Below are 15,264 nucleotides of genomic sequence, written 5' to 3'. Positions count from 1 at the left end.
TTCAGAAGATTTATGACAAACACACTATGATTTGTATAATGTATGACCTTTGAGCTTATAACAATAGAACAAGTTTGAGGAATACAAAGATTCCACTGACTAGGAAAGTAACTTAATTCTTTAGAGATGTATACTGAAGTATTTGGAGTGAATGGAATGATGTGTGTGACTTACTTTAAAATACTTAAGCAAAAAAAGAAAAAAACTGATGAACATGGCAATGTCAATAACTTGAATTTAGATCACAAGCATTTGGCTGTTCATTTAGCTACTCTCTCCACTTTTCTCTATTTTTTTAATTTAAATAATGAGAAGTAAAAAAGAAGACTTAATTGAGGAACATTTCTATAATTTGGAGGTAGAGAAGACCTTTCTGGGAATAACTTCAAAATCTGAAATCATAAAGGAAAAGATAACTCTCAACTTCTAACTTCTAGATCATGAGTATCTTTAAAGATGAACAACTGGATAAAAATATGCACAGCATAGAAGAGGACTGAGATCTTTACCATGTTGTGTTTTTGTTTTGTTTTGTTTTGTTTTTTTCTGGTTTATAAGCGTTCTTTGTAAACACCCCAACAGAAAATAGCAAAGGATATGGACAGATACGTCACAAAGAAGATAGATAAATGGCTAATAAACATATGGAAAGATGTTCAGATTTACTAGTAACCAAAACAATTAGAGTGAAAATAAGAACATTTTCTACCCCTTGGATTCACAAATATTAAAAAGAATAAAAGCCTATAGGGAGCAGACACTGCCAATCACTGCCCTGCATCACTGGTGAGGATATAAGTTGGTGCAATGCTTCTGAAGGGCAATTTGTTAATACCCATCAAAATGTGAAACTTAGTACGTCCTTTTTCAGAAATTCTACTTTTAAGGGAAATGAGAATCTGAGCAATGTAGAGGGTGGGGCAAAAGTAGGTTTACAGTTGTTCGTATGGAAAATAATAATACAAGAATAAATTCTGCTTCACATACTCACAACTGTAAACCTACTTTTGCCCCACTTTGTATATTATGCTGTTTACTACAATGATATTTACAACAGGATAAACCAGAAACATGAAATGTTCATCGATAAGTTGTCTTAATAATACAGAATAGATATGATACATGTTTTAGTAGCCTCAAAATGATAATATAAACAGATATTGTACTGAAAGAGGCCTATAATATCATTATAGCTTTTAAAATTTTTTATATATACTGTACCTAAAATTCTGGAAGGACTATTAACACTGGTTATCACTTGAAGTAGTGATACTGGTTAATTTTTTGCTTTTATTTCATATTATTCTGCATTGTTTATAATTTATTTTGTTTTTTAATATTAAGTATGGGTTACACTTAAAGAAAAATCTATTAGTCATTTTGGCCCCATAACTATTCTGTTCTCATTAAGCAACTCAGAAGTTTCTGGGAAGCATCAAAGATAAAAATGAGGGAAGGCATGGAAGGAGGTAAATGGAAGTGTAAGTGTGTGTGTGCTATTTTATTTTTTAAAAAAGCTGATTTTAGACAGCGGAAGGAAGAGGGAGAGAGAGAAACATTCATCGGTTGTCTCCCACATGTGCCTCAACTAGGAATTGAACTCGCAATCTGGGTACATGCCCTGACTGGGAATTGAACCTGTCAACTTTTGGTGTATGGGACGATGCTCCAACCAACTGAGCAACCCGGTCAGGGCTGTGTGTGTAGTCTTAGGGGCCTTTATGATCGTGGTGGGGGAGCACAACTGCTTTTCTGACAGGCTCTTTGGCCCCTACCACCTCCTGTGCCCTGTGCTGGGAATTGTTGATCTATTTGTCTGTCAACCCGGCTACAGGGCAAGTTGCTAGTGCAGGGCCTGTGCCTTAGACACCTTTGTCTTTCTAGCGCGTGGCCCCCTGTGAGCTCTCCATAATATCTGAGGAGCAGAGCCTCTGGCCTCCAGGGTGGGAGGGTCAGGTGGAACCCAGGGAGCAAAAGCAAGGAGCGAAGTTTTCTCCACCAGAGCCTAGACTAAAAGGCAACCTAGATGGAGACCTACAGATGCACGAGAATGGAAAAGGCAACCAGGATTCAGCACAAAATAAGTGGCTCAGAGCCCCAGTCTTGTGCTTGAATTTTGGCTTCCCCACTTAATAACTGGGATTATAGGCAACTTAACTTCCCTAAGCTCATTTGTGAAGTTGAGATAAGAATCTAACTTACCTCCTAGGATTCTTGTGAGTTTTAATTAAGACAGCCTCTAGAAACTGTTTAGCACAATGTTTGGTGAGTGGTTAAGCTCTCAATAAATATTAGCTTATTTCACTTAGCATAATGCTCTCCAGTTCCATCCATGCTGTTGCAAGTGGTAAGAATTCCTTCTTTTTTATAGCAACATAGTATTCCATTGAAATAAGCCAGTCAAGCCGAAACTGGTTTGGCTCAGTGGATAGAGCGTCGGCCTGCGGACTGAAAGGTCCCAGGTTCAATTCCGGTCAAGGGCATGTACCTGGGTCGGGCACATCCCCGGTGGGGGATGTGCAGGAGGCGACTGATCGATGTTTCTCTCTCATCGATGTTTCTGACTATCTCTCTCCCTTCCTCTCTCTGTAAAAAATCAATAAAATATATATATTTTTAAAAATAAGCCAGTCAATGAAAGAAGAATACCACATGATCTCACTCATTTTTATGGATAATAATTAAGACCATTATAAACTGATGAACAAAAATAGATACAGAGGCAGAGCAACATCGAACAGACTGTCAAACTACAGCGGGAAGGCCGGGGAGGGTTGGGGGCGGGGTAAGAGATCAACCAAAGGACTTGTATGCATATATATAAACATAACCAATGGACACAAGACACTGGGGGGAAGGGGAGGCCAGGGGAAGGTCAAGGGGAGAAAAAAAAGGAGACATATGTAATACTCTTTGTAATACTTTAAGCAATAAAACAAAATTTAAAAAAATAAAATAAATGTTAGCTCGAGTAACCATACTTGGCTACAGGGCCTGCCCTCGGTAGCTGAGCAGAGCAGATGGCATGCAAATGTGCAAAGTGTTTCAATACCCGGGAATACTCTAGTGAAACTGAGAGGCAGGAAGGGAGGCTACGCAGCCAAGGTGTTCTGTCTGGCTTCAGCATCCATATTCAGGAAAGGAATAAAAGCAAGTATATTTTTAAAATTAATAGATATCAAGAGGTGCTGCCCCTATGCGGGCGTGATCTGGACTGACGAGAACCAAAAGGGCTTGGATTGCATGAGCAGAGTAAGCCGCGATGGGACTGAGGGATGTGCTCAGTCCTGGCTGCTCCTTCTATAGAAAACCAATCGCTGCGATTTCAGATAATAAAGCCATAGCGAAACCATGCACTGCTAAAAACCTATCCGTCTATTTGTTTACTTGTTTCCCAAATTACTTTACTCTTATTTAACTTTCAACACGTTATCTGTCTAAAAGACTAAAATCACAGCATCTCCTTCTGTGAAATAATTAACCTGGAAAGACTTCAATCTGGGCAGTTATATTACTGGGTATTTTTATGTGGTTCCAAGAGCAATGTTTTCCATAGCAAACCTCAGTGGCTCTGCAAACACACACACACACACACACACACACACACACACACACACGAGTTCTGTTTCAGGTATCTTTAGCCAACAGGGCAAGAAAAATAAAGGACCTTTTATATTTGGTGGCCTTGCTCCTCCCAGGGTCTAGTCTAGATGCCTTACTCAGAAACCACCAAGATATTATTTAATGGTCTTATGACCACTTGGGTTTGGGGAGCTCCAAAGGGTCCTTCCATTCTAACAGGAAAGGGCTTAAGCCCTAGGGCACTTACTGGTAGAGATTTTTCACAGATTGTTCAGTGCTAGTCAAGCTAAAATATGGTCCTTCTCTCTTCAGGTCATCGATCTCCCCTCGGCAGAAGCCCACTCGGGCTGGAAGCTCGAGCTGGACATTGTAGGACTCTTTGGGGCGTGTCCCAAAGAAATGAAGGCCATTGACAGGATAAAGAAAGAAGGCGTAGGTATCGGACTCATCGTACGCCAAAACCACCTGGAAAGTATTCAGCTGTGGGGGGGAAAAAAAGGAAATATTCTTAGTAAAACAAACAAACAAAAAGACAATGCAAGCAAAGCGTCATAAAGTGCAAAGGGTTTCCCCCTCATTAGGATTTCTCCAAAATGTTTTTATACGTACTATTCTTTTAAATTTCCTCTTCAAGTGGCAATATAATTTTATAAGCTATAATCACATTTTGTCAATTCAGATTAATAGTTGAAATATGTGTAGGGAAAAAAAACGGGTTAAAAACATAATACCTCTTAAGGAATAAATGCTCAATTTCAAACCTCTTTCAGAGCTGAGAGCAAGTAGCAAACTTACCTTGTTCATTCCCACTGCCCTAGTTTCCTGCCCTGGGCACTCATCTGGATCATTCATTCATTCACCTATTTATTAAATGCCCATTGTGGGCAGACACGGTGTTAGGCACTGGCTGATCAAAAGACCTCCTTACTATTGCCTCACTCTCTTTTCTCTTCCATCCATCTCCCCACACCCCCACCAGAGGAATAGAAGAGGAAAGAGAGACATAGAGGCTAATGAATCTGCCTAAGGTCAGGTAGCTGGCGCATGGTGGCAGGCCGCGCTCAGAGTCCAGGTCCTGTATGACGAGGCCACCCTCGCTGCTCCTCAGCATGCCATTCCAGGTGAGGTGCGCCCTGCTGTGAACTCCCCTCCGGGTTCAGATCTGCTGTATCTCCGTCAGACTATTTAACATTCCCCGTTTGTCCCGTGTACTCTGATGCCCCTGTATGTGCGCTCACATTTCCCTGAGACTGAAAACCTCCTATCCCTCTGGTGCTGCCCCTTGGGGTGTGCTGTGATTCCCTGTAGATCGATTTCTGTCCTCTGACCCTCCGTGACACCTTTGGGAGTGTTTCTAGCTTGCAGTCACCTCATTTTGCCTGGTTAGTTATTTATGTGTTTGCAAACCCCATCTATTAACTCATTCGTACAGTAATTCAAACAGCCAAGTGCCTATGAGCACCTGACATGCTTGGTGCTAAAGAAGCAAAGGAGCAGGGGACCGGGACGCTGCCCAGGTGTATTTGCTACTGTAGTTGTTGATTATTTCATCAGCAAAACTTGAGTTTTCCGAAAACAAAAGGCAAGAGATGTTTCCTAGAATTTCTCAAAGCTGGGAAGCCAGAGCTTCTGCATCATGTCTATACATCATGTAATATATATACTACGTCATCAATTAATGTGGATCCAGGAACTTTCGCGTCTTATTATAGTGAGAATAAATAAAGCTCAACTAGGGAAAGAAAAGTACTCCAGGAAGGAGAAAGAACCTGTTTCCAAAAGCTAAGCTTTCAAAGCTCCTGGCGTTGATTGCCCACAATAAACCTGCGATAGGAAGAAATCCTGGTTCTAAGTTTAGAGACATTCTACTAGATAAGGAGGGTCTACGGATGTGAAGGAATTGAAGGGGGGAGGGGGAGGGAGAGGGGGGGAAAGGACACAGAGCTGGGAAGGGGAGGGTCTGACTTTTTACTGTGGGGTCTGGGCATTTAGCACTTTATTCATTCTTTCAGTCAGCCAGTCAACAAATTCATTTCAAGGAACATTTACTCAATGTCTTTTACAGGCCATCCCTGAGACAAGCACTAATTACAGGTCACAAGCATTTAATCTACGTGTCTCCACCGAGGCAAATAAAAGAAGAATTTTAAAATAGAATTTAGGGTCCCAAAGTACACGCCAAAAGTTTGGCTACTTAAAATCCACCCACACACCAAATGATCACGTTTTAAGTTCTCGCCCGGTTCCAGAAAATTCTACATCTTATTGCTAAAGAGTGGCCTTCACAAGTCCTGAGGGCTGCTCCTCCTCCCAAGGCACTCGCTGACTGGCTTCCAGACCGGAAAGGTCTTCACATTCCTAGAGACAAGCCTTTGCAAGAACCCCACACGCTCTGTCTGAAGGGAAACCCTCAGATGGGCTGCCACACCCCACAGAAGGGTCACAGGTTCCCAACTCCCCCAGGATCCCAGAGAGGAGAGAGGGGCCTTCCCAGGCAGAGGAGCAGCACAGACAGGATCAGGGCCAGTGGCTGCGGAGCTGCAAGGTTTCTGTCATCCTGTTATCAGAAAGAGAGAAAAGCCAGAGCCCTCAGCAGAAAGCAGGCAGGAGTCTGGCTGTCCTCTGCAGGTATAGGATATCACCCGTCAATATTGCCTGGACACTCGCAGAGCCAAGCTGATGGATATCAAACATACCCATCTAATGCATTTAACTAATTTGTCACTGGCAAAAAATAAGAGTAGTGCCAACCTTACCCCAAAGGGATGGCCTATAGTGGCTTACAAAAATAACCATGAAAATTAGTCACTAGAGAGTGCCTCCTAAAGGGGTCGTAGGTCGCATGCTTTCCAGAGTGCAGCATCTCTGACTTCTGGCCTCCAGAGTTTGGGTTCAACACTAAATGCCATGCCTTGGCATAATCCTCCATCGCCCATTACTTGTACGATACTGTCACATGCATGATTTTCCCTCATTTATTTTCTGCCTAAATCCTACAGAGCCTGCCCCAGATCAAAGGTAAGTGCTCAGTGCTATCATATCCCTTCCTGACCTTTAGTCTTTAGCAGGACGTCAGCATTTCTTTAATCAATTTCCTTATCTGTCTCATTCTGTATGTCCTCACCGCTATGCCTCAGCCTCAGGTTAAACTCTTTCAGATCGACCGCAAACCTCCCCTCTTCTGGACATCAGCTCCAGAAGTCAAAAAGCAACAATATTGTCCTGCTTTTACCTCGAATTTTCTCTGTGGATCCAATGCCCTCCATCTATGGCCATCAGCCTTTGAAACAAGTCAACATACCTCAGACCCCACAGGGGCCTCCAATGGGCACCTTTCTGCTCGTCTTACGTTACTGCCCCCTGACTCCTTCACCCATTTTTCCAGCCTCAGCTCTCCAGCCTTCTCCCACACACCCTAGCTCAGGACAATCTCTCCTGCTACCTCGTTCTCAAGACCCATTCTTACAGCCCAACTTAAAATACAGATCAACAAAACATTCCCTGTCCCACACAGATCTGTGTAACCCCCATCCCTCCAACAACAGCAAAGCAACACTCCCCTTCCCAAAAAATGCAGCTAAAGTAAACACTAGCCCTCTCTCCGTCAGTAAGTTCTTTGATGTCAGTACCATGACTTCTTTGCTCCGTGAAGTACCTATGACAGCTCAAGGAATCTCAGATGAACTGAGTTGATAAACACTATTTGTTCGTATTTTTAGATGCAGTTACATCTTGATATCCCCGCAGTATCAGCTACAACATCCTGTCACACCCACCTTGAATATCCACGGAGAGGAAGGGCACCAACTGACGTTGTTGAAGTAGTAAAGATGCCATTCCTCTGATAGCTTCAAATTTCAGGTAACTTTGCAACATAAGGTTAATATGCCAAGGTTTAAGAAAGCCATGTAGAAATCCTTCAAGCAAAGTAGACAATTTGCCAAAATCTACCTCCAAAGAACTATTAAAACAAGAACTCAAGTCACGGAGCTCTTTAAAATATTCAGAACAACCTTCAACACGGGTAATTGAAAAAACATTCTTTCTCTAAACAGAATCTTTATCTCCTTTCTAAATGAAACAAACTCTGAAGCCAACTCAGCATATGGCAATGTCCAAAGATGGATTTTAATTAGAAAAGTGAAAGAGAGATGGAATCTACAAATCTTCCTGCACTCCCCACCCCAAAAAAGCCCGGATGGAAACTGCAATTTGGAAAACCTTGTATTTAAAGAGTCCTTATGTAAAGGACTTGCATCCTTGCAAGATCGAGAAATAAAAGAACCAGAACCTGGTCCCATCAAGCCAATGAAGGGGAACACAGATTGGGTGAGCATCCACACCAGACGGGTCTAAGGCAGTGGTTCTCAACCTTCTGGCCCTTTAAGTACAGGTCCTCATGTTGTGACCCAACCATAAAATTATTTTCGTTGCTACTTCATAACTGTAATGTTGCTACTGTAATGAATCATAATGTAAATATCTGATATGCAGGATGGTCTTAGGCGACACCTGTGAGAGGGTCATTCCACTGCCAAAGGGGTCGCGACCCACAGGTTGAGAACCGCTGGTCTAGGGATGGCAGTGGCGACATAAAAATGTCACTTTAGCTCATTCTCACAACAATCCTGTAAGGCAGGCATTGCTACTCCATTTCACAGCTTAGAAAACTAAAGCTAAGACTGAGTCATTGTTTCTGAAATCACTGGATAACATTCCATAATCACTTTTCCCTTCAAAATGGTTTTAACTTTATTGTCATTGTCTTTACATCACCCGGAAAGATGGGGAAGAGAAGCATTATTCCCACACTACAGATGAAATTGAGAAAAATAATGAACAAAGTCATGCTATCTGCATTTTAATTTTTGATTTCAAATAAGCCCTGACAAAATTGGAACTTAAAGCTGTAGCGTGATTTCCTCTCCCCGATTCATCTCATTCAAGTTGGTCTTTCTATTCCGTGTTGAAAAGGAAGGCAGATACAGCTGAGTCTCTCCAGAGTGTTGGAATACTAATTTGTATCAACAGTGTCCATCGTAGCAGATTTCATTCCAAGCTCATTTTTCCTTTGAACGCATTATGGTTCCTAGGACTCTTCTGGTACCAAGATCACATCAAGACAATAAAGCTCCAGCCTTATTTATTGGGAGTCTCAGGAAAAGGCACAACTATTGTGTCTACCTTCATCACCTGTGCCAACAAAATGGGTCTGGCGTGGAAAAAAAAAAGTCTGGGTAAAAGCAACAAAAAAACCCTAAGAACCAATAAGTCTGTATTCTAAACCTACCTTTGCCTCGCTAAGAGCACAAGTCTGGATAATAGCTTTAACTTCTATTTGCCATTATCTGTGAAATGCAAACGATAAGTCATGTGGTACTTCCCTTGTAGGATTGTTGTGGGAAGACAGTATGATAAAAATATTGTTATCAGAATGAACTAGATAACTTATACAAACAACCTCTATAAGTAGTCAATCTTTCCCTTGTGCCCTCACCTTCTCAATACAATCAAAAAGTTCTCTTAACAAAAACTATCAATCCCCTGCTTTAAATCCTTCAAAGGTTGCCTATCGCCAAAGAACCAAGTCCACGCTCTCAGTACATTATCTGCTAATTCCCACTTCATGGCCTTTCCGGCCTCCTGTCCCACCACCCTCCTCTTCAGTGATCATATACCACACATAATGCCCCAAACACATTCTACTCTACAGCACATGGCTGATATGTCACAGACCAGGGGTCCTCAAACTTTTTAAACAGGGGGCGAGTTCACTGTCCCTCAGACCATTGGAGGGCCGGACTATAGTTAAAAAAAAAAAACTATGAACAAACTTCTATGCACACTGCACATATCTTATTTTGAAGTAAAAAAACAAAATGGGAACAAATACAATATTTGTATTTGCATGTGGCCCGCGGGCCGTAGTTTGAGGACCCTTGTCATAGACTATCCTTTTGGGAATGTTCTACTCTGCTCAACTCAGACTCAAAGCTACTTCTTCACTGAAACCTTCCCTGATAGTGTCTCCTAACCAGAGAGGAGTAGTGTTATTCTCAATAAGTAAAAATGCTACTACACTTACCATATTGAATAATCATGAATGTTCCTACTAAATTATGAGATCCTTGGTAGTAAAGAGTATGTCCTTTCATGATGTCTATGTCAGTCCTGATGTACAGTAAGTATGCAAAAAAGGTTTGTTGGATGAATAAATCTCAACTATGCTTAAATGTAAATTACTTACACACACACATATGAATATGCCACATATAAGATATCTGTTTACAATAAAAGACTGGAAGAAAATAAACTATTAGCAGTGGTGACCTCTGGTTAGTGAAATTATAACTAATGTTTATTTTCTTTTCTAAATGTTTTATTGTAAATATGCTATAATTAATTTTAAATGTTTTTTAAACTTATAAACAAAAATGAATGAATGAATGAATGCAACATGATGGTGGGGGCCATACCTTACTCAACTTTCTCCAACTCTTTACCTAGCCCAATGCCCTACACAAAAGAGGTGATCAATATATCTGTTTAAATTCAATGTATTCTGTTGAATTGAATAATTAAAATGTCAAACCATGTATTGTTTAAAAAGTATTCAATAAACAAAACTAGATGTTGCCTGGCCCAAAAAAATGAGTGGTCAAAAAATCATAAATTTGAACAATTTTTATTTCTAAGTCTTTTTTGCTTAGTATAGTCTTATAGCAAATACTTCTCTTACAGAACACATAAATATGGCCACCATCTTGAAATACTCAGTGAGAGTGGGCAAGCTACTTGGTCTCTCAGGGAAGAGATGTAGCATCTTTCTGTAGCTAAGAACCACTTTGATGAGTTAAAATAGAGATAAATTGTAAGCGTTTCAGTCCTTGGAGTAGAACACTTTTGATTCAGGTCTAATTTCAATGGAGGAAGTCCCTACCTACTCCAGGAATAAGGCAGTTTACCATTTGCCATGCCGCCCTGACCCCACCTGATGTCCATTTGGTTGCTGCCAAGCGTAAAGACGGGGAGCTTGGGTTGCTCCTCAGGTAGGGACTATAAAACAAATTGAGGACAGTCTCCTGGAAATGAGGGAGGCATGGAAACCTGGAGGGCAAGTGGGCAAAAGCTATCAATAACCTTATAAAAAGTTCATCCCCCTGGCCCACCAATTCCAAACCCCAAAATGTCAACTGAGGACATGTGCAAAGATTTAGCTTCAGAAAAGTGCTTCACAAAATTAGTTATAATGATAAAAAATTGGAAATAACCTTAATGGCCACTGTGGTAAATCCAGTGGGTGGAATATAATGCAGGCTTTATAAATAACGTTGTAGAAATAGATTTACTGACACTGAAACATATTCACAATATACTATTTAGTGAGGGGGAAGTAGGCTACAGAACAGTATGTGCACTGTGAACCCATCATTGTTAATAGAAAATGACAGATAAATATAGATATTGATAGAGGGGGGAAAAAACTTCTGGAATAAACAGGAAAAATGTTTAACAGTGGTTATCTTTGAGTGGTAGGAAAATGAGAGGCTGTTCTTTTTAAAACTGCCTGTATTTGCTTATGTTTTTCTTTCAATGAACATATAATTAGAAATAATTCTTGTATACTTAGAGGTGATTCTTAAAATAAACAACCAAACAGGCAACTGCCTTGTGCTCTGAGGGCCGTCAGCATCTGCACTGGGGCCCTCTCATCCCCTAAGCACGTTCTCCTGCTGGAAGAGACCACCTCTCAGATCCTCAGTGGAAGCCTGAGGACTTCACATCCAGGCCACTTCAGCCTGGTGCCACCAAAGGATACATCAGGTTCAGCTCAAGGGCAGACTCTGAAAAGACTCCAAGTCGCTCCCTGGGTTCCAGCCCAGAATTCAAGCCCATCCCCTCCACTGGCTCAGCAGCCAAGCACCCCTTGTCACTTACCTCCCCGGAGGGCGGCATCCCGAGCCTGGGCTCCTGGTAGGCGCCCACCTGCTCCCAGGTGGCCAGGAAGGCGTGGGTGGGGGTGAAATCCGAGGCGGTGCGCGGGAAGCTGGTGCGCACGTAGCGGGCGGCCAGGTCCAGCACCTCGGGACTCGCGTCCTCGCGGTACAGGATCCTGCCTCTGCCCTGGCTCGTGTCGATGTCGGCCAGAAAGGGAGCAATGGCCGGGAAGTCCGTGGGGAAACCATCGTCCACATACTGAGTCTCCCTGGGGAAGTCTTGGGTGGAGATGATGCCGTTGGTGCCCACCTGGAGAGGAGGGGGACAAAAGGTGGCGGTCGCTTGATCTGCAAGGAGCCCGAGGGCGGCCACCACAGGTCCAGACATGCACGCCCACCCGGCTCCTCAAGGAGGGACGGGAACCGCCCCAGGCATGACGCTCCCCCTTCCCCAAAGCCTGGGAGGCCAACTCCTGGTTCAGAGCAACTCCGGCCCGAGTCCCAGCCGCCCACTCCTACCCCAGAACCCGACGCAATAGGTCCGGGAGCCCTAAAACTTGTTCGCATATTTCCTTCCTTGGCGCACAACCCTGGAGAAAACCTCCGAGTCCGAGGCGGGAGTACCCCAGCTCTGCAGACGTGCGCAGCCTTCTCGCCGCCCTCACTGGCAGCCCCACTGGCTGCCCCAGCAACGCTACCTTCTTCTCTGCCCGGACGCTCCTGATGCCGCGAACAGGTCTAGCTCTCTCACTGGGGGCAAGGACCGCCGCGGGTCCGGCAGCAGCATCGCTGCAAAGCCTGGTCCCACCCCAGGGCGCTCGGGGACAGCACAGCGTGCGCACTATTCCCTCCCCTCGGAAGTCAGGGTTCGGTGAGACCCACACTGCACGGACCCCTGGGGAGGAGCTGCGGGAAGCCTGCCGGGTCCCGCAGCCAGGGGGGGCCGCACTTACGTAGAGGTAGCTGAACTGAGCTTCGTAGAAGCGCAGGGGACTCGCCAGCTTCACCGCGGCTGAGCTCTCGTCGTCGCCTTCCTTCAGGAGCTGGTCCCCCCTAAACTGCCCGTAGGGGAAGAGCCCGCTGGGGTCCAGCGCCGCGGCCCGGGACAGCAGCAGCAGCAGCAGCAGCGCCCGCAGCCCGGCCGCCCGGTCCCCCCGCATGCTTGCTCGGCCTGGGCTGCCCCGCGCACCGTCCCGGCCCGGCCCGCGAGTCCACTGGCGGCGCAGCGCCAGCTCCAACCTGGTTCCCCGCGGGCTCCGGGGGGCGGGCCTCCCCGCCCTCTCAGCACGCTGATTGGCTGCGGCCCTACACGGGGACCAATCACCGGCTCTGAGAAAATTCGACAGCAGCCGCCACATCTGGTTCTCGTTAAAAGTTTGCTAAGGCAGGGGTTGCGGAAGCGGCCCCGCTTTTACCCCAGGCGAGGGGAAAGCCCCCGGCCGGCGCTGCCCAGAGCTGCCCCTTCTTCTCCGCCTCCGCTCGCCGAGACCTCCCAGGGCACCCCCTCCCTCCCGTCCGGTCCCCGCGAGCCCCGCCCCCGGGGACCCGAGGGCCCGCTAGGTCTGGAGGCAGCTGCGCTGCAGGAGGTGACCTCAGCGCCAAGGGGAAACCCCGCGGGGGCGCGTGCCCCCCACTAGGCTGGCTGGGCCAGGGTGTGTGCCGGGGTCCCAGGGGTCCCTTGTCCTCGAGGCCAACCCTTAAGGCAATTGCTTCCCGAGAAGCAATGGGAACTTGTCGCAGTCGCACCCTCTGACCGCTTCTCGCCACCCAAAGAAGTCCAGTTGAGAAGCGCGTCTTTGTACGAAGTCGGAGGGGCTGACTCCTAAGTTCCGTCCAGGTCATGAAACTGTTTACCTTCCCCGGGGAAAACCGCACCCGGGAAGAACATGAAAAACGACAGTGTGTGATCGGTTCCGTTTGGGGCGTGGGATGAGGCGTCCCGTTTGGGCATCAGAGGGGCGCGGGACCCTGGGTCTCTCGCCCGCTGTTTAAGGGTGTGGGCGTCCGAGCTGCCCTCGCCCTCGCACGCAGAGGTGGAATCGTCGAACTGGAAACCCGCACAGACCAGCTGCGAGGGTGTGGAGGAACCCCATCCACCATAAACATTCCCTCTGCGAAGCATCAGGGGCCGGACAATATTTTATTACCATTTTTATTATCAAGAGCTTGAAATTTCCCAGATAGTCTGTTTTCTCCCTCCAGTCCCCCAAGGGGTTCTTGGAAGCAAAAAGAAGGTAAAAAGAAGTAAAAGGCAAACCTTTGGAATTGCTGAAGGGACGCTCATTGCTCGATTTTTTTTCTTGTGAAAAAGTTATTCCAGTTGTACAAATCCTCTTGGGCCCACAGAGCCAAGCCCTAACCACGCTGAGGATATCAGACTGTGAGGTTCACAGAATCCACACAAAATGGAAAATTAGCCCAAAACAGTTTGCTTCCACAGACTGTGTAGAGTTGTATATTTGGTGTTACAACATGCATTTGTGCTTGCATAGATGCGTTCTCATTTCTTTGGGGCTAGGTATTTTTCAATGTATTCAGGAAATGAAGGCTCAATGACATGAGGTGACTTTACTTGCCCATGGTCACCTAAAGTTACTCCTTCATATGAAGTCCTTCACAGGCTTTCTAGCTTTTCCAACTCCCAATTGAATAGGCAAAGTGTCCCCTCAGGAGTTCAACCAGGAGACCGGGAGTTTGATCACTTGCCATGATGTGCGCTGACCACCATGGGGCAGCGCAGAACAAAGGTAAGGCCCCAGCCAGCAGCTGACAGCTGGGGAAGGGAGGCCCTGGCCTGCATCCAGAAGGCCCCGATCAGTCCTGATCGCTGGCCAGGTCTAGGTACCCTACCTGTGCATGAATTTCGTGCACCGGGCCTCTAGTATAATAATAATAATAATAGCTAACATTTATTTAGTGGTAAGAAGCTATTTATTTAGTGGGTCAGGCAGACAGACCCCAAAATGGCCTTCAATGATGCCCCTCCCATTTCCTGGTGATTATTGCCTTGTATAAGCCCCTTCTCTGGAGTGTGGGCCAGCCTACTGACTTCTAACCTGTACTATGTGGTAATCGTGATAAGTCACTTCAGTGATTAGGGTACATCTGTCTTGATAGCATACCTCTTTCACTGGCTTTGATGAAGGAAGCTGTTATGATGGGAAGGCCAACATTGGCAAGGAACTCAGGCAGCCTCTGGCCAACAGCCAGCAAGGCACTGGATTCTTCCAGCAAACATGTAAGTGAGCTTGGGAGTGAATCCTTCCAGGTTATGTCTTGAGATGACACCTTAGCTCTGGCTGACACCTTGATTGCAGCCTTGTGAGACCCTGAAGCAGAGGACCCTGATAAGCAGGGCCCAGATTTCAGACCCACAGAGACTGAGGATTTAATAAATACATGTTGTTTCAAGCTGTTATGGTTTGGGATAATTTGTTAGGCAGCAATATATGTGATACAGCCAGACGCTATGCTAAGAATTAGAGGGGTAAACACACACACACACACACACACACACACACACACACACACCAGTTATGGTTACATGGCTGGTAACTACCAGAGCTGAGATTTGAACTCAGTTCTGTCTGATTTCTAAACCTCTGCTCTTAAAAGCACTAAATCATCTTGCAAGAAAGCCCCTTGAAATGCAGCTCTAGCTCTAGCCAATCTTTCAGTTGAGACTTTAGCTCTCATTTGCAACCTCCTATTTTATGGTTTGGAACATCTCGCATGCTAGTCCCTG

The 15,264-nt window shown here is 45.3% G+C and overlaps 1 protein-coding gene across 1 annotated transcript in view; it reads right to left on the bottom strand.

The window, feature by feature from the left end:
- The window catches only part of NID2 (nidogen 2), a 63,687-nt gene extending 50,993 nt beyond the window's left edge, over window positions 1–12,694 (bottom strand). Inside the window, exons 1-3 of the mRNA XM_081090516.1 lie at window positions 12,473–12,694; window positions 11,521–11,829; window positions 3,830–4,062 (exon numbers count right to left, since the gene is read on the bottom strand). Coding sequence (XP_080946642.1) covers window positions 3,830–4,062; window positions 11,521–11,829; window positions 12,473–12,679 — 749 coding nt within the window. The 5' untranslated portion in view covers window positions 12,680–12,694. The remainder of the gene's footprint in view (window positions 1–3,829; window positions 4,063–11,520; window positions 11,830–12,472) is intronic.
- Window positions 12,695–15,264: the final 2,570 nt, after the last annotated feature.

Source organism: Myotis nattereri (genome assembly GCF_964212035.1).
Source record: "Myotis nattereri genome assembly, chromosome: 1".
NCBI classification, from domain to species: Eukaryota; Metazoa; Chordata; class Mammalia; order Chiroptera; family Vespertilionidae; genus Myotis; species Myotis nattereri.
Note: the sequence above shows the minus strand (reverse complement) of the source record. Positions and strands in the feature narration are given on the sequence as shown.